Source organism: Carassius gibelio, chromosome B9 (genome assembly GCF_023724105.1).
Source record: "Carassius gibelio isolate Cgi1373 ecotype wild population from Czech Republic chromosome B9, carGib1.2-hapl.c, whole genome shotgun sequence".
Taxonomy (NCBI): domain Eukaryota; kingdom Metazoa; phylum Chordata; class Actinopteri; order Cypriniformes; family Cyprinidae; genus Carassius; species Carassius gibelio.
The window spans coordinates 19,317,938-19,342,037 of NC_068404.1; the positions used below are offsets into that span (position 1 = coordinate 19,317,938).

Sequence of the window (24,100 nt, forward strand, 5' to 3'; positions counted from 1 at the left end):
CACAAATTATTCACCATTTATGGTGTAACGAGGCCTTGGTAAACTGCTTCATAATCTGTCATGCGTTGTTATTATCACTAATGCACTGATAGTCAGCCGCCACAAAATGTGACAGCTTGGTGCAAGTAAAGTAAACAGATGACATCCTGGAAGATACCAACGAAAGGGGTGAAGCTGGCCAAGAATGTAGCTCTCTCATAAACACCCTGCTTTCGCCCAGCACTAAAACGGATACTACATTCAATGTTATTAAAAATTAGCGTGTCTTTATTTAAACGAACTCGATATAATTTAGGCATGCAATAGAAGCGTACAAAACTGTATGTCTCAGCCACACCCCCTTGTCATCGCCGCGTGGTTCGTCCCCCTCCGCCCATCAGGAAGTGTACACAAATGAACTCTTCGGTGGAAATCAGCTGAGCGATTCAATTTCTGCTGTCTACAGCCTTGAATATTAATATGGCGTATCTGCCCTCTCTTGCGCTCGCCTTTTACTGTTTTTAAACCGTCGATTTATCTAGCATCGTTTGGTTATTTGGCACGAGTCCCTGTGATCTGTCGTCGACCATCCTGTTTTGCTGCAGTGAGTGAGTCATTCAATTCTCTCAATAACATCCGACATGGTGTAGCCTAATGAATGTCATAAAAATGTAATGGCTAGTTTATTGTAAATGCTGTACTAATAGTATATATGTAATCAATACTGTAGTTAAAAAAAATAAGATTTATATGTGATTGATTCTGCATATTATTGTTCCAGCATTAAGTGGAATGTTTTTTTTTTTAAATGTGTACTTCTTTAGTTTAAATGTATTGTATTATTCTTATTTAAATAAATTCAACCATCCAGCATAATGCCACACGTTTTCCATTAGAAATATAGAAAATGTGCAATGATTAAAGGTCAAAGAATGAATATGCATGATGTACTGTGGTGTAGCCATGAAGTCACTGGATGCGAAAAGGATAGATTTTAGTTGCATAACAGGTCTGTGTATGTTGTGTTGCTTCACTGTTGCTTGAATGAAACTGTTGCTCAAATATTGTGAAAGGAGTTTAGCAAAACCCCTCCTTTATAACTGCAGAAATGAAGGCCTAGGTATTTATCACATGCACATATACAGTATATCCGTTTGCTGTACATTTCTCTGGCTCCCAGTGCACTGTTTTCACTGGTATGCTTCTAAGAGGAGCACGATTAATGATTAGATCAATAGACCAATATCATTCTGTGCAACTCTGTACCATAAATGCATGGCCTCGGGAAAGCTGGTTGTGTACAGTATATGCTTTGTAGATTGGCTGACAATCAATCCTGTTTCCTTGCTTTAGAAGGTGGAGATTGTTCACAATATGTGGTGCATGAATTGAGTCCTGTAAATAGGCGATTATACATGACATTTACAATAACATTCAAAAGTTTAGGTCAATAGGATTTTATTGTAAAGAAGCACTTCTATTGATAATTAAACTTATATATTTATTCTGCAAAAAAATAAAACACATTCAATTGTTTACAAGTATCAGTAAAGTCATTTATAATATTACAAAAGATTTCTATTGCAAATAAAAAGAAAATGTATCAGTATGTATATAAGTTGTCGAAATTGGATGATAATAACAATGCTGCACAAAAGCTGTCACTAGGGCAGTACCTTTTCAAAAGGTACATTTTACTTTCAGGTACTAATATGTATCCCTAAGTTACCAATAAGCACCCTTTCGGTACAAAGATTTACCTTTTGAAAAGGAACAGCCCCACTGGCAATTTTTTTACCTTATTTTCTGAAAGTGGATCTCTAATTTTTAAGACATAACATCCATCGTAATTTTAAAGGCTCGTTGTTGCTTCTTTGCAGCCTTTTCAATGAGCTGCTGTTATAATGACCGTAAGCTGCTGATGATGTTAAAAACATAAGCCAGGATAAATGTGTGAGTGTCTGTGTTCGCTATATTGGCTTTGTGCCTCCCCCTGCCATACACAGAATCTCTTTGATGTGTGAATGAAGTACAGGAGCTGAAATCAGTACTTGATATTCAGCAGCTTACTAATTGGACTGTAATGAGTCGAAATCCATAATGGGAGTTGTCTTGTACGTTTCTGGGTGGTAAAAACAGAAAGCAGAACAGGTAGTGTGAATCAGTAACATGATCAGACTGTTTAGGTGGGTTTGTGTTCAACAGGCATGTGTTTTGGGGTTTGCTTCTGTCTGTTAAATCCTCTGTAAATCTCTAGATGCCGTTTGATGCTCACAGCATTAGATTGAACAGATGTAAGTGTCACAGTGTGTGTTTCCATGTGTGTATGTGTGTGTGTTTTCAGGGCTTTTATTACCGGAGAGCTAACAGATGTCCCCATATCTAATCAGAGACCATAATCTAGCTTATACTGTCTGTTGTTTTTGGTGTGTATTCATTTGTAATGTCTGTTTATGAGCTGGTCAACACAGAATAATGCAGATGCATTTTCTGCTATTATTTTGTCAATATGTCATTTGATTGATACTGGTTATGTTCAGAATCATTGCTCTGCCGTTAATCCATTCATTTCCATCAGTTTGACTCATTAAGGCTGATTTGCAGATTTGTGAGTATGATTATACTGACAGTGTAATCAGCCAATAATAGTGCTATGGATGCACTGACTGCTCTCATGTGATTTGTTGCCTGTATTTTGCTGTTATCCCCTGCATTCATGGCATGAACCTCTGTGAGAACAATGAGCTCGGGGGAGGCAAAAGAGATGCTGTGTCCCTCTGTAATCTGCTGATGTCTCTTTTGGACTGTATTACTTTAGAAAAAAATCTGTGGATTATATGCTACTTGTTTTGATTATATTTTTGTACTGTTATTTATTTATCATCCAGGTTTTTTTTTCAGGAGGCAGTGCCTCGCTTGAGAGAAGACACCCCTGATGTGTGTATACTACCATTTAAGTTTGTTTTTTTTTACTTAGAAATTGAGTACTGGAAATGGAAGATTATAATCGACATCTACTTTACAGTTTGAGGTTCTTTTGCACTTTACCTTCATTTAAAAAAAATCTGAAAAAAAAAAAACAATTTCACCAAAAATATTAATCAGCTAAATAACAGTTTTTATCTGTGGTAAAAGAAATGTTTATTGAGCAGCATATCAACATGTTTAGAATGGTTTCTGAATCAAGTCTGCTCTGCAGTAATGGCTGCTGAATACATAAAATGATGGAAACTGACATTTTAAATACCATTTTTATTATATTTTTAATCATATAAATGTAGTCATAGTGAACATCAGCTTACTGACCCCGAACATTTAAATGGCATTATAAATTGTTTCAGGCATGTGTTTACAACAGTATACTCTGTTGCCATAGTTTCACGTTATAGACTTTGTAGAAATGTTCATAATTGAGTTGCTAAGGTTGCTTACTCTTCTTAGTCTGTGGGTTCTACTTGCTAAATATGTTTTGGTTCTCTCTTTCCATTTAATGTATTAAACCCAAGTATTGGGCATGAGGTAATAATCATGAGCCTGATTGCTTATAAAAGTGATAGCACACCACTCCTTAATAAGCCACATATGATTTGAAGTATAGTTTTTGTTTTTTATGATTTCTCCCTACTTTCACCCTACTTTGTTGCATTTGTTCCTTTGTGCAATCATGAGTTGTGATGCAGGATTTCTCCTGAAAAGTCTGTTTTGTTTCATAGACGGATACTAAGCATGCTGGGAAGGGACTGAGGCATTATGGATCCCGAGGAAGCCGAGCTTCAGAATGACTACCGTTATCGCAGTTACGCCGCAGTCATTGAGAAGGCGCTGCGCAACTTTGAATCATCTAGTGAATGGGCCGATCTCATCTCCTCGCTAGGAAAACTCAACAAGGTAAAGTCTGGAAAAAAACTAATCAATACACTTCAGTTGGAAAACAGAGTCAATATCAGCTCTTTACTGATTCCTGTTTTAAAAAACTCAGAAAGCTCAACAGAGAGTTTTTATGTTTCAGAGAAATCAATTTCTAAATGTCTTGCGTATAATTTCACATTAAACTAGTAGAGAATATTTTAGAATTTAAAAAGGCACACTTTGGCTTTACTTCCCTCTGCAAGTAGAGGAAGTTTACTTATTTCAGTTTATGTTCATTTTTTAAGAGAAGTGAGACTTTCCTTTCTAATCTTCAGTCCTGTTGAAAAAAAGGCCATGAGAATAACACTACTGCTTGACCTCAAACACATCACTCATGGACAAAGTGCAGCTGATTTGAATGAGTTGAACAGGACATGTTAACTGTCCTTAAGATTAGACAAATACTGTACTTTTCATCTCAACCTCCCTTTTCCTCTTCCTTTTTTTCTAAACACATTTGCATGTGAAATTTCTTTCTTTCTCTCCCTATCCTTTACATGGCATGTGATTTTCTTGTTTGCTCAATGGGACTTTCCGGATATTAGGCAAGTTTCAAAACAACATGGAAAGGAGGGATATTGATTAGGTTTTGTGTATTTGTTTCAGATATTTCACTCTTATGTGATGCTATGATCAACACCTTCCTTTTTAACACACTCAGAGTATGTTTACTCTGTATATCAGGTGACATTATCGATGGTATGTCTTGTAGAACATGTTTCAAGAGCTGGGCAATAACACACTAAGCCTAGTTCCTCCTCTGAGATCTTGTTGGTTGTTTGTTTGAAAAACTGTTCAGGAAATGTGGTTGCTGACTGAGATATGTGTTGATGTGTGGACTGCTAGTAACTTAGACTGACAGTCATTTTATTTTACTGATGTAATCAATCTACAATTAGCCTTGCTTTAGTGGTATAGTTTATGTATGTACAATCATTTTCAACTAGTTTATATAAACACTACCATTCAAAAGTTTAGAGTCTGTAAATTTTTTTAGATTTATATCGATACTTATAAAAAAACTTTTGAACTGTCAGTATAATTTAGCAGTTATTTACTTCATCCATCCTGCTCTGCTCTTCCATTCTTTGTGTTTCTCAGGCTCTCCAGAGTAATCTAAAGTATTCACTGTTACCGCGGAGGCTGATCATCGGGAAGCGTCTGGCTCAGTGTTTGCATCCTGCTCTGCCCAGCGGCGTCCATCTCAAAGCACTTGAGACCTATGAGGTCATTTTCAAAATCATTGGCACAAAATGGCTTGCCAAGGATCTCTTCATATACAGGTTAGTGTTAATGATAAACACTGGGTGAATCCTACATAGAGATGTGAAGGTCATATTTCATATACATATATATATATAGAATTCTTTTTTTTTAATATTCATGATACACAAGCACATTTACTGCATTCCCTTTTTCAATGCAGTAAATGTTCACTTACATTAATATCAACACAATTAATGTTTTAATTATATTTTTTATAAATGTGTTAATATATTTAACATTTATTTTATATATTTCTAAATGTATCTTACGGAACCCCGCACATGACATGCAGGAAAAAAATTGAAGGCTAAATCATGTGCACGATTTACTAATTCGTTTCCTCACTGTACTAAAACGTGTACACGATTACTATTGCATTCCCTCGATTTACTATTTCGTTCACTCTATTTATTAATTGTATGCACGATTTACTAATTTGTTCCCTTGATTTGCTAAATCGTGCGCACGATTTAGCAAATCGAAGGAACGCAATAGTAAATCGAGGGAACGCAATAGTAATCGTGTGCGCAATTTATTTATTTTTTCTTGCATGTCATGTGCAGGGCTCCGTAGTATCTTATAATAATATTAATGCATTTTTTATTCTAATAATGAGAACTGATACAAATAGGCAAACACACATATTTAAAATATTGATTTTGTGAGATTTACTTTCATAGGCAGTTATGGTTGTATTTGTGTGTATACAGCTCAGGACTGTTCCCATTGTTGGGTCATGCAGCTATGTCGGTGAAGCCAGTTCTGTTGACGCTGTACGAGCGGTACTTCCTGCCTCTTCAGAGGGCGCTGTTACCCAGCCTGCAGGCCTTCATCATGGGCCTACTGCCAGGACTAGAGGAGGGCGCGGAGGTCTATGAGAGGTGCAACTTAACACCAGACAATAAATGATTCTCATGGTGACACTCTAGAGAGTGTATCCTAAACATTATTAATATTTCTACAACATACTCTTTATTGTACCCTGAACTACTTTGTCAGTTTCAATACAACTGTGTCTCAATTAATCTGTAACCAATTTAATGTTAAGTGAGATTACATGGATTAGCTTGGAGTAAAAGTATGCAGCCTTATTGATCTTAAAATACAGGTTCTTGTGTCACTGTTGTAAGTGGCCCAGCAACAACATTTTTAAATATTTTTGAATAAATTCTTTAAAATGACTTAGATTAGTCAAGACATTAAGTTTGTCAGAGAATATGATGGATTGTTTGCCAACGTGGAAAGTCATAAAAAAGTCAAGCTTAGAAAACGGATGTAACATTGAGTAATGTTATAAGCTATTGTTTGAAAGTATTGAAAATGTTTCTAAAAAATGTTACTGGAATATATTCTGTCATTATTTGCTTACCCTCATGTTTTTACAAACCTGTATGAGTTTCATCTTTTAAGCACAAAATATATTTTGAAGACAAAAATATGACTGAGTGTGAATAAATTATGACTAAATTTAGATTTTTGGATGAACTACCCCTTTAAGAAAATGCTGCATTATCATTACAGCACTTATTATTGTTCTTAACTGTCTTTCTTCCTGTCTCAGGACGGATGCGTTGCTTGTGAAGTTGTCCCTGTTTGTGGGTCAGTCTGTGTTTTATGGGGCGTTGTGGGGCTCGTTGCTTATATGTCCTCTGGTACGGCTCCCAGCCTCCCTCTTCATCGTCGCACACTTTGACCATTCAGTCACTGCTCGAGAACAGAAGAATATGCTTGGAACAGACCACAGACTAGTGGTGAGTGTTTACTTAAGTGTTTACAGACTATTCTTTATTTCCTCACAGTCAGTCGTTCGGTTCAAATTCCACATTGTGTCTAACCCTGACTGAGGTCTGTTGTTATAAAGGAGTTGCGTAACTGAAATGTACACCTTGCTCCTCCCCATCTCTCTGTTCCAGGTGAAAGCTGTTTGTCTTGCCTTACAAGACTCTAATGTTCTGGTCCAGAGAAACATGCTGGAAATCCTTCTCTACTTCTTCCCCTTCACTACCTGCCAGGTTATCCGTCTTCTTTTTTTTTTCTTTCTTAAATTCCATCTATATTTGCGTAACCAGTCATCACCCATAAACTTGTCCCAGACCATCTGTGAAATATTTAATTAAAATAATCCGGTCTGTAGGATCCTGAGGAACATGCCATTCCACTGAATCGAGATGAGATGATCAGTGTGGTGTCTGCTGCCTCACTCACCCTGCTCAGGAGAGATATGTCTCTGAATCGACGCCTCTACGCATGGATTCTGGGTATCGCTGACAAATTTCCAGAAAATTCCACAATACCACAGAAATACGGTTTCATAAAATAAATGGAATTCATCTATGAAAAGAATAGTTAGGCTCAAAATTGAAAAGTATTGAATGAGTGATTGTGTGTATTTTCAGGCTTGAACATCAAAGGAGGAATGGTGGCTGCAGACTCCAGTCGCTTTAACTCTGTGGAGGAATACACTGCATTCTACTTCAGTACACACTCCAGAGAATTACTGGTGCAGGTATAGAAGATAACACACTCACTCGACTCAGCCCAACTCAAATACTTTACATAACAGCTTAGTCAATGTATCAAGTAGAGTTTTCTCTATACTAAAGAGTCCCTATACTAAAGTTTTACCGAACTGCAGTTCACATTACACATTCCCTATATGTCAGTGTTTGCATTCTGTACATGCATGGTGAACACAACTCGTTTTTGACATTTTGTTCATAGGCTGTGGTGAATATTCTGAAGCAGAAAGATATAGAGGCCAACCCAGACAATCTAATCGAGTATCTCAGACCGTTTCGCATCATCATTAGCCTGTTGGACAAATCTGAAATAGGTAAAGACACCCACATGGTTCAAACTGTAAAAAGCTTTACTTTGAATCTGTTTTACGCAATTATTTATATCTTTGCATTCTCCCACACACACACACACAGGACCATTGGTGTTGTCTGATGTGTTGCTAGAGGTGGTCAGAGCTTTTTACAACTACTGTAAAGTGATGTTGGGAGAGGACAATCTCAACTCCAGCCTCAGTGGCAGCAAACTCAACAGGTCAGAGGAAAGGAATCAATGCTCATTTTTTCCCCCATAGATTAACTAGTAGAGAGAGAATTATATTAGCAACACATGGTTTTAATTACCAGAGAACACAAATAATGTTACGGTCCAGATCTAATACTACACAAGGGTTCAAAAGAGAAGTAAAAACCTGCTTTAGTGACTTAATGAGTTAACCTGATATGGTGATCAGGCTTTTATCATCCTAAAGGGGATTATTTTACAGTTATGACTAACTGACTGTACATTATCCCACTTATTACTTGCCCATTTACCAAATAAAAGTGAACTTTGTTTATATGTGGTTGCAGAGTGCTACGAAACTTGTGAAACTATCACAAAGTTCAAAACTGGTTATAGGGGATAATAGTCAATACATTCAGTTTAATTATAGAAAAATATTTTGACTGCAAAATGCTGCAATTGGTCAATCAGCTCTATATCCTATATAAAATTTAATTTTGCTGTAAGTGAATATACACTAATGTTCAGAAGTTTGGGGTCGGTAAGATTTTTATTTATGTTTTTTTTTTTTTTAAGTAATACTTTTATTTACCAAAGATGCATTACGTTTTTATTCATCAAAGAATCCTGCAAAAAATGTATTACTGTCTCCATACATATATTAAGCAACACAACTAATGTGTTAAATATTTATAAATTATTTTAAGTTGTAAAAAATATTTTACAATATGTACGAATAAATACAAATAAATACAGCCTTGGTGCACATATGAAACTTGTTTCCAAATGTCGAACCTACCCAAAGCTTTTGAATGGTAGTAGAAATGTACAAAAATAATTAACACAACAATGAATGCTATTTCTGATTGTTCTCTGTCTATTTATCTGTGCAGTAAAATCAAGGAGAACAAAAACTCCTCTGAGATCATAAAGACGGTCAATATGCTTGTGAGTGCCATGAGCAGTAATTATCTCTGGGACTACATGACAAGACATTTCCAAATTTGTCTCAGGTAAACACACACAAACTCATAATAAACAGCATTACATGAACATAAATGAGATGATGTGATAAGGCCTATTATTATGTTTGTTTATCAGTTCACTGCGTGATCCAGCAAGTAAGCATCCATCTAAAGACTGGAGCAGCCCTCCCTCAGTGACTGAGCTCTCAACTCTCATTATCTTCCTGTTGGATGTTATTCCTTTGGTATGATCTGGTCATTCATCTTTGGAGAGATTTTAAAAACTTTTGGTCATTTGGTCTCATTCCACTTCTTGGCTTTCTTATTAGGAACTCTATGCAGACATTCAGATGCAGTTTCTGCCACAGATGTTGGGCAGCATGCTGCAATCACTGCATAGTCACATGACATCCCTTAGCCTACAGGAGCTCACGCAGGCCATGAGAGCGTGTTATAAAGTGCTCAGTAAGATCCAGATGCCTGTGGCTTATATGGAAGTGGAGGCTGAATCACAGACGCAAGATCTGGAGCAAACACAGGTAAGATTGGTCAGATTTACTGTACGCTACCATCCAAAAGTTTGGTGGTTTATTATAATTTTTTTTCTTATAATCACCAAGCCTGCATTTGTTTTACTACAGTAAAACACTAGCATTGTGAAATATTACTTCAGTTTTAAATAATAATGGCAAAGCTGAGTTCTGTCTTAACTGTCACATGATCCTTCACACATCACGATCAGGGAACATTTCTAATTAGTATCAATGTTGAAAACAGTTAGGCTGTGTTATTTTGTTGTGGAAAATGTGATATTTTTTCTGATGAATAGAATATTCTGAAGAACAGCATTCATTTTAAAGATTTTTTGTAACAAAGGAACAGCCTTAAGTATCACTTAATGCATCCTACTGAACAATAATAATAATAATAATAATATAAAAAACTTACCTCAAACTTTTTAATGGTATTGTATATTTTTACCAATACATTTAGTATATCATTTTGATGATCAGACAATTAACGTTTAAATGCCATTCATATTATAGTTTGGAAATGTGTTTTTTAAAAGGGCTCTATTTTTGTACAAATACAGATTGTGATGAGCAACACCAAAGTCAAGGAAAGTGACCAGGTGAATGGTAACAATGATGACAGCTCCAGTGAGGGTGGTCTAAATGGACAAGAGACACAAGAGGCAGAGCCAGGTGTAGCTCCATACCCTCCTTTGCGCTCTGAAGACAGTGGATTAGGCCTGAGTGCATCTCCATCTGAACAGCATCTCCTACCAGGCCGTAATGGATCAGATCCTGCTTCTGATGTGAACCCTGAAGCAGAGGATGTGTGGAGAAAAGGAGGAACTATAGAAAACATGTCCAAATGTGTGCAGGACATACTGGCATCTGTGATCACAAGGTAATTTAGTATATACTGTGTGTGCCCAACATGCATATATTCTCTATGCATGAAATAATAAAATTAAAATGTGCTTGTACAACCAGAAAATACTGCAAGGAATAATACATTCCAGAATGCAATGCACTTGACTTGACCTTCCATTAGCATTGTGTTAAATGCACATAAAAAGTGTAATTTTGCATATAATGTAATTTGATTAAGAAGAGCAAACTATTTGTTTTACTAAAATAACTAGATGGATTAAATAAAATGCTACATAGTGAGGTCATTGCATTTTGTATTCATAATACTTAAAAAATCCATAAACAGTGTCTATTGCCTAGTTTCTTGTAAGCAAGTATTTTGGAACACACCTCTTTTTTTTATTTTCTAGAAAAGGATTATAAATAGTGATGGTAAGAATTTAAAAATATATATATATATATTTCTCAAAAATTCAAAAGTAATGTTAAAGTTTAAGTTTGGCATTAGTAAAACAAATCTATATTCATTACAAAAGTTCACATGGAGTTGTATTAACTATATAGAAGGCACACTTTTAAACCTTGATTTGTCTTATTTTAAGTGTTTTAAATAATCCCTCTTGGAAGTTTGTTGAGGCCCCCAGAGGCCCCTGACTCCCTGGTTAAATATTCTAATAGTATTCTTAGTATTCTTATGGCCCTGCAAGTAGCAGCATGTACGCTCACTGTATTTGCTTTTTTTCTCTCTCTCTCTCTCTCTCACTCATGTTCATCTCTCAGGCATTTGTTAGATGTCATGGATCCAGAGAAGAAGAAACAGGAAGAAGCAAGTCAGCTAGATCCTAGTGCTTCCCCTAGAGGCAGTAAGCGGTCTCCATCGAAACGGAAAGGCAGTCGAGACTTGGGCTTAATCAAAGACAGACTTGCTGAGTTCTTCAACCCTAGTAAACTGAGGATCCATGCCCTTCATGGGTCTTCTACGGATGGAGGTAAAGACCACAGACCAACCGAGCTGGAGTGGATGGGAAATTTCCAGTCAAAGAGCAAAGGGGAGATAACGGAGTCGTGCCACCAGGCCTTCACTGTGATCTGCCAGCTTCTACTGGAATGCATAACATTTCCCGTCTATTTTACTGAGGAAGAGAACCAAGACCTGCACACATCTATGTTCAACAAGACAGGTGAATAAAGGAAATGTATTCCACTGCTACTTTAAACTGTGTTTTTCATGTAGCATGTCACAGCACACAGATTTGTTCTTTTCTCAAAAACTGATTGTTTCTCTCCTCAGGGATTGAGGGAACCCTTCCCGACTGGCTGAGGTCTTTGATGACTCTGTGTTGCCTGACAAAAGACTACCAGGTACAAGTTCACCCAGAAGCGAAAATTCTCTTATCATCTCATTCTCATGTCATTCCAAGGATATAGGACTTTCTTTCTTCAATGGAACATGCAAGATGATATTCTCAGAAACCTTGTTGTCTGTTATTTCCACCTTTAATTTATTTCCACACACCGTCTACCAATGTTCTTAGAATCAGTTAGTCCCACCCCCAAACTATTGGTTGAGTCAGAAGTTGATGTTGTCAAACAAACAGAACAATGTATTGATAGCAATGCACTGTTTATATTCAGGATCGTTGGCCTGCAAATCGCTTACTTAGAGTTGCCTCTGCACAGTAGGACAAAGTATTTTGACATGGAAAAAATACCTTTAATGGTTGCATTGCCAAAACTTTTATAATACATCTTTTTTGTTTATGTGTCTGTAGGTGCAACATGTTGCAATCTCCTCTTTGCTGGATCTGATCAATCACTCTCAGTCTTTAGCCCTCGTCATTCAGGATAAAAATCAACGTTATAAGAACTCTGACGCAAACCCACTCAGCGGACAGCTGCAAATGGTCACCCTGCCTCCCATCTACCCAGATGTTCTCAAAACTCTGGAGGATTCCACAGACTTTTACTTGGTAATACACATTATTTTGTGGAAGTCCTGCATTTTAGTTAATAGAAACCAATTGCCCTTTTGATAGAGGCATCACCTATTTCTTTTTATTCTGCGTAGGTGCATGTATGTTATCTGGACTACTCAGACTAGCATGATTTGAGGAATAAATGGTTTAATTTGGCCTTTCTCCATTCAAGTAGATAGGAGTTGTACTTGTGTGCCTATCGTCTACATAAAAAATAGCTGCCTTATCTAACTTTTTTTTTCAATGTGACTTTTTTCTTCATTTTAATTATCTTTTTATTTCTCTTGTAGCGTGTATCTCAGGTTTTATGGGCTCAACTGGACACGGAGCGTAGAGAGCATCACGTATCTTGTGTGGAGCTCTTCTATCGGCTTCACTGCTTGGCTCCATCTGCATCCATCTGCGAGGACATCGTCTGCTTGGGTTTACTCAGTGGAGACAAGGTACTGCATTTTCCTCATTTAATATCTACACACTATTGTAAACATTTATTAACATGTGTATGTGTGTGTGTGTGTGTGTGTTAGGTTGTGTGTCTGGAGGCGCTCCACAGGTTCTCGGTTTTGTGGCACCTGACACGAGAGATCCAGACCAGTCGCAGCACTTCTCTCAACCGCTCCTTTGACAAGTCATATACATATTTCTTATCTAAACTTTTGCTTACTTCAGTAATATTCATCCATATTTTTGTGCCATATACACTTAGTTCACTATATATTTTTCTGTTTTCTTAGGTCTCTGTTTGTGGTACTAGATAGTTTGAACAATCAGGATGGCAGTGTTAGTGCCGCAGCACAGAACTGGTTGGTGCGGGCTCTCTCCCTCAATGATGTGGTCCGTATCTTGGAACCGGTGCTGCTCTTACTGTTGGACCCCAAAACACAGAGATCACCTATACAAAGCATCAAACAGAATCTCTCTGTTGGTATGAAATCAAAACACACGCATGCACACATACCAGATTACCACACACAATGTTACCTATGCTTGAGTTTAGAAGTTGAAAGAAAAAAAAAAAAAAACTGAAATGAAACAGATTTATGTAATACAAATTTGAAACCGTAATTAGCGATAAGAATCCTTTTCAATTGTTGTAAGGCAATTATAATATGAAGGTAGTCTCAGCCGCAGACTTCACACCCACGGACTGATGCATATAGCACATATAATTGGAAACACTTCAGGAGTTTCGAAGTCGGCATCTGATTGTTGGAATTCTTCAGAATAGCTTTTTTAACATTCCACCTGGAAACAAAGAGTGCACTGGCGCCAAACCCCATTATGGAAGAAGAAAGCCATTGTGTTTACAGCTGTGACAATGAGCGCTTATCATGATCAACTCAATGATAGATTTTAAAAACTATGTGAAATATGTAAAGTTCATGGCATAGAATCTTTAAAATACATCCAAGAGTTTTACACACCAGTCTGTTATTGTGGGGACATTTCTACGCCCCTAAACATGACATGGCACAAAACAAAACGTGCTTGGTTGGTTTACCTGTCAGTCATATTGCCTCTTGGGCGTTCCTAGACCATTCAAGGCTCCAAGAAATGTCTGACGTTGGTCTGAAGGTCTGGCTACGTGAGACTAATATTAAGTAAACTGTTATATATACCCCTATATCTAAAATAATGAATATAGTAATTTGCACAAATACCATTCAAGACTGAAAGTAATAGCAAGAGTTCATTCTTGTTCTCGCTGTGAGGTCTGATTCTTCTGTATATGTGATTTAGGTAATTTAAAGGCACTGACCTGGAGAGACAGATCCATCACAAAAAGTGTTGGAGACAACCTCACTCCTAGTTGCCAAACAGAAGAAAGCCCTATCAGACGCATCACCATAGTAGACCGTGAAGCACTGTGGGCAGAGTTGGAACGAGATCCAGAACTAACGCCTCCAGACTCCCCAACAATATCCCGGAGTGAGAGCGAAGAGACTGAGGGAGAGGACGAAGAAGAAGAGGAAGAAGAGGAAAGTGAACACACCGAATCTGCAGACACCAGTGGCACTCAGAACTCCACTGAAAACTCCAGCTCAAGCTCCGCCCCTTACTTGCAGCGCCATGATGATGGTAGTGTAGAGGAGGAGGGTGTGGCCAATGGCCTGCAGAGGGTGGATTCAGAACGCACGCAGGTTTCAGATTCGCTCTCAAGTGATGAAGATGATGGTCAGTTGGAGGCTATTGCTAAGTCCCGGTTGCTCAAGCGTCAGCGGGAAAAACGCGAGGCAGTAGATTCGCTGTTCCGCCATGTTCTGCTCTATAAGCAGCAGTATGAGAGCAGTCGAATTCTCTATGCCTTCACTATTTTAGACACCATCCTCCGGACTAGTGCAGGGCCATTTGTGGAGGCTCTCTCCAGTACTTCTCTGGACTGCAGCTCCATTGCCCATCTCAACCTCATCCAGAACCTTCTGCAGAGGCACCGTCAGGCTCAGGATGGTGGCAGCTTCTATGGTCGATTGCAGACCTCAACTCCACCAAGTGGAGCCACTCCTGACCCACCCCAGCCAGCATCTTCTCCTCTCCATTCACCATCTTCTCCTTCCTCTCCACCAACTCTCCTGCTAGAGCTACTCACCTGCCTTTGTATGCATTATCTCCGCTCTCACTATCCCTCCTATGCTAGCGTTCCCACTCGCCAACTCCAGGCCAATCGGGAGGTCCAGGTGAAAAGTGTGGAGGTGCTGACAGAACTGATGATCCAGTTGGTGAGGGTCGCCCAGCAAGCTCAAATCGGGGAAGCAAAGGGAACTGCTAGCTTGGAGGCGGTGCGCAACCTTCTTTGGGGCTACAAGGTTCAACAATACGTCCTTCTAACGCTTTCTGCCTCCATGTATGTCTGCCAGAGAGCTGATCGGCCAGAACAGCACAAATTGCCTGAAGAAGACCAAGGAGGAGATGAAGGGGAGATCTCAGAAGAGAGCCTGATTAACTTTGGGCGGGATGGGATCTGGGCTGAGCACCCACTTCAGATTGCCCTACTGAAACTTTTAAAAGTTCTTATTGTGTTGGAGCACCACGTGTGTCCACCACACACCAAAGCACAAGATCATGATCAAAGCAATTCCAACCCACAGCGACATGCAGAACCACCATCTTCAGCCTTGGCTCGAGAGTGGCAAACAGCTGTGATGTTCCAGCAGTCAATCAAAGCAGTGCGTTACGTAGCCAGTCAGCCTATCACCGCTCAGGGCATGTTTGTGTCGGCAGCAGCCCGAGCTTTGCACCCACAGTATGGCTGTGCCATGCACCCAGCCTGGGTGACTCTACTTTGTGAAGTGTTGCCGTATTTAGGACGATCACTGGCCATCATTGTATCACCCATAATTGCCCAGATCTGCAGGAACCTGGATGAGCTTGTTAAACAGCACGAGCACGATGGAGTCAAAGCTTCACACAAGTAAGTAATGTATGTGGTTGTTTGCATCTGTGCGAGAGTGGGTGCACATTAAGTGTTGATCGATGAGATGTCTATATACTTTTTGTTGTTTTATTGCAACCATAGCTTGAATTGAATGCCTATTTCGTTGTTCTATTTAGTAGTACCTTAAAGAGGGAGAACATAGCACCTGACTATCCTCTGACACTGCTGGAAGGACTGACCACTATCACACACTATTGTCTTCTAGACCACAAGAAAGTAAGATATAAAAGCACCTGCTAAAGCAAATAGTGGCCGATCCTGGCAAAGGTGACGTGGACATTCACCTAGGGAGCCAAATTTCTGTTGTATCATCCATTCACACTGACCAAATACTCTCCTTTTCTTAATATACTGTACATCCACTGATATACAGTTGTAGTTGCAAACAACTCTGATCTTGCAATGTGTATCAAAAATGCCAGGATTGCCACTAAAACTTCAAAACATTAATGTGACTGTTGTTTTTTGTTTTGTCTTGTCTTTTCTTGTTTTGTAGACTGCAGGCTCTGATGTCCCAGACCTACGAAATGCTAGCAATGCCATTCTGGAGGAGTTTCCGCACATGATTAGCAGCATGGCCTTACTCTGGGGTGTGGTCAAGGGCTGTGACTCCACCCATGGCAGCAGAGCCTCATCCACTTCTGTGTATTTTAAAGGCACAAAGGTACATTTGATACATGAAGTAAACAAAAATTTAGTTGACATAAAGATGCTGCTGTATTGTTGTCTGCTTACTGGTGCCAGTCACGTGTTTCTGTTCTCTGTAGATCTTGAGACAAAAGGTTCTGGAGTTCTTGATGCCACTGACTCATCAGTTTGGGGTGCAGGTCATGGCCTCTGTGGCCGCTGTATGGAGCAACAGGAAGAGTCGCAAAAGACGTTCCAGAAACAAGGTTAACTATAGATATCAGAATGCAAAAATGACATATCATTAGGGATGGGTATCGTTAGGGTTTTAACGGTATTACTACTCTTACCGATACTGCTTAACGGTCCGGTACTTTAACGGTATTCTTATCGGTACTTTGTGTTGTGTTAGGCAGTCGAAAACTTTGCATTTCTCTGTCTGCACATAATGCACTGTTGAAAGATGCTTTGACAGATTGCTTGTGTTTCCGCCGTTACAAGCAAAAATTTTGTTGCCCTTATGACAACCAGCGTTGTCTGCATCAACTCTAGTGAAGTATAACCACACTTTGGAACGTTTTGCTGTCTCCACCATCTTCACTCTTTGTATTAAGCGGGAGTTTTCATACTGTAAGGGGCTGTTCACATATCGCGTCTAAAAACGTGTGGAAAACGCTAGGCACGCCGCTTTCTGATTTTTTTTCTCAAAGCCTTCGGGCACTTGTCATTTGCCATTGCTAAGCAACCATGACCTGCTCTCTCCATGAAGACACACTAATTTCATCAATGGATAAATGGATTTGCAGCACTAAAAACTGCTTGCAGTAGCACTGCTACTAAATTAATTTAAAAATCCACATACAGCTATCAGCTGTTCCTTCATCTTGGCTGAGCTTTCAACGTTGTTACGGAAAAGGTGAAGAAGCTAGTGCGCTTCTGCATTCTGAAAAGTTGAGATGTTTTTAACTCTATGCGGTGCAGACGCGCCTGGAAAAAACGAGGTCGTCGCACCGCGTTCATAATGGTTTCTTCCATAGATTTGAAATAACAAACTTTAGCGCACAAAATATGCGATATGTGAACGGCCCCTTATGCGTGTGTGTGCGCCGTGCTCGTTGTGGTGTGTGTGTTTGTGTGACTGACAAACAGCCTCCGCGGCGCGCATGAGAGATCTCGCAGATTTTTCCACCAGTACCAAAAGCAGAAGCGATACCGTCAGATCTTACTGATACTACGGTCTTTCATAATTTAGCCCCGGGGCCAGTTTTATACCGGGTTTCGGTACCCATCCCTATATATCATCCAGTAAGTGTCTGGAATTATGCTTTTAAATTGGTTGTGTGTTTGTGTACGCATACATAGATTTTACCAGATGCTAGTGATTCTCAAATGACCTTGGTGGATCTAGTGAAGGCACTAAACACACTCCGTACGGACACCATACTGCAGCTCATCAGAGAGGTGGTGAAAAAACCCCATCAGATCAAAGGAGACCAGGTACTGCATACACACATTTACGTAGCAGTCTAAATGGTAACACTCCATATAAACATATTTTGTATTTGTATAGAGGTAGTTATATGTACTAACCCTAATACTAAGAAAAAATCTGAATTTTTATGATAAAAATATGTATTAATCTTTCTCATTATCAGAAGACTGCATTAGTTGACATTCCAATGCTACAGTTCAGCTATGTCTACATTCAAAGGTAACATCATTCTCATATTTTAATTATACTTACATTATTTGCTATCATATGATGTCATTTAGTTTAAAATGACCAAAGTGAACTGTTGCAATCTAATTCATGCCCATGGCTAAAGTTAATGCCACTTACTGTTTATTGGAAGATCCACCCCTGACTATATTCTTGTACAAGGTGAATGTTTTTAGTGTAGTATTGATGGAAATGTCCTATATGGTCTTTTTTGCAGTCTCTCTGCTCAAGCTCTTCAGGAGAACATCAATCCACTCCTCTGTCTGCTCAGGGAATCTCTCCAGCTTAATCTCGCCCCTCCTGGACACTTCTTACTCCTCGGGTAAATAAAATGTGGTCACTATTATGTTTTCTCATCCTTGACTTCAGTGATTTGAACAAACCCTAATCTTAAATACTAACCACTGGTGCATAACATGTCCTGGACCATTTGGTGTCAGTACAACAAGTGCAAATAGACCAGTATGAAACTGCCTAGTTGTCTGATGCAACATTTCAAGAAGAAGGCAGCCAGAAGACTCTTTTAGAGATCCCTTATTAATTACATGAAACAATTGTTAGATATTATTGAAAGGTAAAACGTGTTTTGAAACTCCAATCTTTGTTGATTTTACTATTGCAGCATCCTTAATGACTGTGTAAATAGACTTCCCAATATCGACAACAAGAGGGATACTAAAGAACTGCAGGTAAGACCGGTAAAGCGAGAGACAGCAAAACCAGTATTGTGTTGATATAGTGAGTGAAAACTAAAAGTTTAAACAGACATGTCTTGTCTGGATTGCTAAGCAGAAGAAAAACAAAACCCAACATAATACTTAACCAACCTGTTAAAGTACATGGTAATTGTACTCTCAACAGGAAGTGAGCCAGCGCATACTAGAAGCTGTGGGAGCTGTGGCTGGCTCATCTCTGGAGCAGACTAGCTGGCTCAGTCGTAACCTGGAAGTGAAAGCACAGCCTCAAGTCTGTATTCAGGGAGATGAAGATGACCATGATGGCAACGAGTCTGAGGGTAAACCTACTCTGAAATACATGTGCTTTCAGTAAAGTGTCCATTGCTGACAATTGCAGATATAATCTGATAATAATACTGGCTAGCAATATTGTTTACTGTTAAGAGGCATTATTAAACTGTACTCGGTTCTGTCTTCCTCTCAGAGTGTGCAGGCCAGGGCAGTGCTATGGTGTCATCTTCAGCACCATCTGTATTCAGTGTACAAGCTCTGGTTCTGCTTGCTGAGGTAAGAGACAAGAAGAAATACATACACACAGAGCTCCAGATTGTAACTCAATGGGATTTGTAGCAATACTGGAAATAATTTAATTGTCATTAATGCAAAAATTTTATATATATATATATATATATATATATATATATATATATATATATATATATATATATATATATATATATATATATATATATATATATATATATAATTGCATTAATTAAATTATTATTAAGTGCAGTTGTAAGTGAACATGGCAGTATTTTTTTTACTGAATTTAATTTATGCTCATGTGATTAGACAAAATCAACAGGTGTCAAGAATTAATTTGTGCTAATTATTTATAGGTTTTGGCTCCTCTTTTGGACATGGTCTATCGCAGTGATGAGAAGGAGAAAGCCGTGCCTCTTATTTCCCGGCTTATGTACTACGTTTTTCCCTATCTAAAAAATCACAGGTAGGTATGCCAAAAATGCTCTTCAGTGTTTTAGAAATGCTTAGTTAGTGCTAAATTTAAAAACTTGGTCTATTCATTGTTAATTTGGCAGTGACCATATGTATAAATATATATGGCAGTTTTTATTTAGAACTCATTTCTCAATTTCTATCTCTCAGTGCCTATAACGTGCCTAGCTTCTGTGCGGGTGCTCAGTTGTTGAGCAGTCTGAGTGGATATGCCTACACTAAGCGAGCGTGGAAGAAAGAGGTGCTGGAACTCTTCATGGACCCAATGTTTTTCACAATGGAGTCCTTGTGTTCCTGCCAGTAAGATACACTTACACAACATTATACATTTTCAAGGCATGCTCATAATGTCAAAATGGTCAAATATTGCTCAAATAATTTTCCTAGCATATGCTCAGTGCTCACCAAGGCTGCATTTATTTGATCAAAAATACAGTTAAAACAGTGAAATATTATTACAATTTAAAATAACTGTTTTCTACTCTTTCTAATGTAATGTATTCCTGTAATGGCAAACCAGATTTTTTTCAGAAGCCATTATTTCAGTCACATGATTAAGTACTTGATAATGTTTCTAAATGTGCTAAATATTTTTGTGAAAAACATGATTGTTTTCCAAAATTATTTGATTAATATAAATAAAATAAACAATATTTGTTTGAAATGGCGATCTTTTGTAACATTATGAATGTTTTTTGCGAAGCCGTGGCCTACTGGTTAGAGAGTTTGACTCCTAACCCTAAGATTGTGGGTTCGAGTCTCAGGCTGGCAATACCACGACTGAGGTGTCCTTGAGCAAGTCTCTGAACCCACAGCTGCTCCCCGAGCGCCGCAGCATAAATGTCTGCCCACTGCTCTGGGTGTGTGTTCACGGTGTGTGTGTGTTCACAGTGTGTGTGAGTATGGGTCATCATACTTGGCTGTATGTCATGTCAATTTCATGTCTTTATTTTCAGTATAAAATAAATAAATGTAATTAATAAATGTATGCATTTAGCAGATGCTTTTATCCAAAGTGACTTACAGTGCATTCAGGCTAACATTTTTTTAATGTATAATCATCCTTGCTGAATAAAAGAAGTCAGTACTGTACTTTTTTCAAACGTTTGAATGTTGGTTTATCACAGTTTCCACAAAAATATTAAGCAGCAAAACATGGATAACTTTGAGAGATGTTTGTTGTGCACCAAATCAGTGTGTTAGAATAATAAAATGAAAGATCATGTGACACTTAAAACTGTAGTAATTGCTGCTGAAAATTCAGCTTTGCATTCACAGGGGTAAATATTTTGACAATATTACTGTTTTAACTGTAGTTTTGACCAAACAAATGCAGCAAGTAAACAACAAAATCAAGTGTTTGAAGTTGAAGCCACTAATCTCACATACTTTGCTTTAGTTGGAGATCAATCATAGACCATCTTCTGACTCATGAAAAGACAATGTTCAAAGACTTGATGAGTGAGTATATGTTCATTCTTTTGCATGAGTTATTTTTTGTATGATCAGTGTATTGACTTGTATTGCGTGTGTTCATGTTGTACCATGTGCAGGCATGCAGAGCAGTTCTTTAAAGCTCTTCAGCAGCGCTGACCAGAAGCCTATGTTACTGAAACGACAAGCTTTTGCCATGTTTAGTGGAGAGAATGACCAGTACCACTTCTATTTGCCTCTCATACAAGGTATCACTTAGTCTGTGTGGAAAACAAATAAAGGTTTCTTGTAAAGTCCTTTAGTAATGAACAATAGACACTTTCTTTATCAAATATATTCTAGAGCGTCTAACAGAGAACCTGCGTGTGGGACAGATCCCATCAGTGTCAGCCCAGATGTTCCTCATGTTCCGTGTTCTCCTGCTGAGGATCTCACCACAACATCTCACCTCTCTCTGGCCAATCATGGTTACCGAGCTGGTAAGAAATACGCTGCACTAAGAGTAGTTGTTTTTTGGTTGTTTTGAATGTTATTTCTGAATGCAGTTTGAATATTTGTTTAATATTTCAGATACGCATTTTTAACCGTCTTGAGAAGACACTACTGGATGATAAAGTTTCAAAGTGAGTCTTCCTTTCTGAAAAATGCTGTTAGTATATATTTTGCAGCTTAATTATTATAATTTTTTAAATAAATAAATATATATATCTCTTTCTGTTTCAGGAGTAAATTGCGGGGTGGCAATGACAAGAATGGTCTACTCTTCCCTCAAGCAGAGCTGGACATGTACCTGTCAGCCTGCAAGTTCCTGGACACCGCTGTGTCCTTCCCTCCTGAGCACATGCCTCTGTTTCAAATGTAAGACACCAGTGAATGTTTGTCACCATTTACTCTTGCCATATCAGTGATACATTTTTTTATGAATTTTCATAATTTTAGTTCACTTAAACTTCTTAAGAACAGAATCAGTGGTTGGACATTGTCTAATGGCCACATGGGAAAAATACACTACTGATCAATGTTTTGGGGGTCAGTAAAATAAATTTTTTTAGTTGTTCTTTTTTTTTTTTTTTTAAGAAATTGTTACTTTTTTCAGCAAGGATCAATTAAATTGATTCGAAATGACAGTGATTAAATTTTTAAATGTTTGAAAATCAAACAAATGCAATTCTTTTCTAGGTTTTTTGTTCCTGTAGCTCAATTGGTAGAGCACTGCATTATTAAGCGCAAGGTTGGGGGTTTGATTCCCCAGGAGCACATGATATGTAAAAATTGATTAAGTGCCACTGAAAACTGGAATAATGGCTGCTGAATCACAGGAACAAATTACATTTTAAAATGTAATAATATTTTACAATACTTCTGTCTTTATATGAAGCTTTTCTGAGCATAAGACGCTTATTTTAAAAACATTTGAAAATCCTATCAACCCCAAACTTTTGATGGTAGTGTATGTAAGACTTAACTCAAAGATTACAATTGTGTCATCATTTTACTTGCCCTCACATCTTTTAAGGCCAATATATTCCATAAAGTGAAAATGGTTTGATTTTACTGCCAAAATAACCCCAAAAATCACCATTAAAGTTTATATGACTGTGTGCTAAATTCTAAGCTTTCTTTCAGAGAATATATAATACTTGAAATACATGTGTGTGTGTGTGTGTGTGTGTGTGTGTGTGTGTGTGTGTGTGTGTGTGTGTGTGTGTGTGTGTGTGTGTGTGTGTACTTATTTATGCTAAATTGTGTGGATCAAATGTCCCCACAAGGATAGTAAAATCAGAAATTGTTGAAATTGTGGGGACCGGCCTGTGGTCTCCACGAGGGAAAAAAAATGAATAACAATAGTGAATGGTGTTTAACTGAAAGTGTAAAAATGCAAACAGGTTTTCTGTAAGGAGCAGGTTTAGGTTTAGGGGATAGAAAATATTGTTTGGTCAGTATAAAAATAATAGAAGTTTATGGAAAGTCCCCACAATTCACAGAAACAAGTGTGTGTGTGTGTGTTTGTGTGTGTGTGTGCGTGTGTGTGTGAACTGGCATATGTGGTTTATAAGGACAAAATGTCAGGTTACTCACCAGCATTATGAGGACACTTGGGTTTATGAGGACATATCAGTGTCCTCATAAAACAAAGGCAATATATGATTATTTTATGCATAAAAAAAGGCCTGTATGAAGATTTCAAAGAATTTTAGAATTGACCTCATAAACCATAATGTGGATGTGTATATATTACAACTATGACCTTATATACCATGTTGTGTATGTGTAAAGAGTCCTCTTAAACCAGATAATGATTTGAATAAAGTGTGTGTAGATACAGACATTGTAATAACATTTCAAGCTATTACAATTTGTAAAGTAAGATCATCTAATTTTTCTATTGGACAGTGTGAGATTAGGGGTGGGAATCTATGGGTATCTCATTAATACCATTTGATTGAGATTCAGAGGCCCACAATTCGATTCAATTATGATTACTGATGCATCAATGCATCACAATGTTGTCATACAATCTTGTACATCTATTAGGGGTGGGAATCTTCAGGCACTTCATGATCAGATCCTATTCCAATTATGGGAGTCACAATCCAATTCCAAAATGATTCTTCATCTACATTTTTTCTCCAATTAATTCTTCTGCTGTGCAAATACATATATACAACTTTACATCTTAAAAAAACTGCAGTT

At 38.0% G+C, this 24,100-nt stretch overlaps 1 protein-coding gene across 3 annotated transcripts in view; it reads left to right on the top strand.

The window, feature by feature from the left end:
- Positions 1-374: 374 nt before the first annotated feature.
- Positions 375-24,100, top strand: part of dop1b (DOP1 leucine zipper like protein B) — a 39,520-nt gene continuing 15,794 nt past the window's right edge. Inside the window, exons 1-37 of one of the 3 annotated variants that reach the window (XM_052565247.1) lie at positions 375-587; positions 3,693-3,867; positions 4,990-5,171; positions 5,865-6,035; positions 6,716-6,905; positions 7,068-7,166; positions 7,289-7,412; positions 7,551-7,660; positions 7,876-7,987; positions 8,088-8,205; positions 9,069-9,188; positions 9,277-9,385; positions 9,470-9,679; positions 10,234-10,553; positions 11,300-11,700; positions 11,811-11,881; positions 12,292-12,489; positions 12,786-12,938; positions 13,023-13,123; positions 13,230-13,420; positions 14,236-15,904; positions 16,045-16,144; positions 16,425-16,592; positions 16,696-16,821; positions 17,918-18,052; positions 18,211-18,266; positions 18,493-18,597; positions 18,898-18,964; positions 19,137-19,290; positions 19,437-19,519; positions 19,855-19,964; positions 20,123-20,272; positions 21,372-21,433; positions 21,526-21,654; positions 21,749-21,885; positions 21,977-22,029; positions 22,130-22,264. In XM_052565247.1, coding sequence (XP_052421207.1) covers positions 3,730-3,867; positions 4,990-5,171; positions 5,865-6,035; positions 6,716-6,905; positions 7,068-7,166; positions 7,289-7,412; positions 7,551-7,660; positions 7,876-7,987; positions 8,088-8,205; positions 9,069-9,188; positions 9,277-9,385; positions 9,470-9,679; positions 10,234-10,553; positions 11,300-11,700; positions 11,811-11,881; positions 12,292-12,489; positions 12,786-12,938; positions 13,023-13,123; positions 13,230-13,420; positions 14,236-15,904; positions 16,045-16,144; positions 16,425-16,592; positions 16,696-16,821; positions 17,918-18,052; positions 18,211-18,266; positions 18,493-18,597; positions 18,898-18,964; positions 19,137-19,290; positions 19,437-19,519; positions 19,855-19,964; positions 20,123-20,272; positions 21,372-21,433; positions 21,526-21,654; positions 21,749-21,885; positions 21,977-22,029; positions 22,130-22,264 — 6,557 coding nt within the window. In that variant the 5' untranslated portion in view covers positions 375-587; positions 3,693-3,729. The remainder of the gene's footprint in view (positions 588-3,692; positions 3,868-4,989; positions 5,172-5,864; positions 6,036-6,715; positions 6,906-7,067; positions 7,167-7,288; positions 7,413-7,550; positions 7,661-7,875; positions 7,988-8,087; positions 8,206-9,068; positions 9,189-9,276; positions 9,386-9,469; positions 9,680-10,233; positions 10,554-11,299; positions 11,701-11,810; positions 11,882-12,291; positions 12,490-12,785; positions 12,939-13,022; positions 13,124-13,229; positions 13,421-14,235; positions 15,905-16,044; positions 16,145-16,424; positions 16,593-16,695; positions 16,822-17,917; positions 18,053-18,210; positions 18,267-18,492; positions 18,598-18,897; positions 18,965-19,136; positions 19,291-19,436; positions 19,520-19,854; positions 19,965-20,122; positions 20,273-21,371; positions 21,434-21,525; positions 21,655-21,748; positions 21,886-21,976; positions 22,030-22,129; positions 22,265-24,100) is intronic. The other 2 variants (XM_052565249.1, XM_052565248.1) reach the window with 2 other exon arrangements.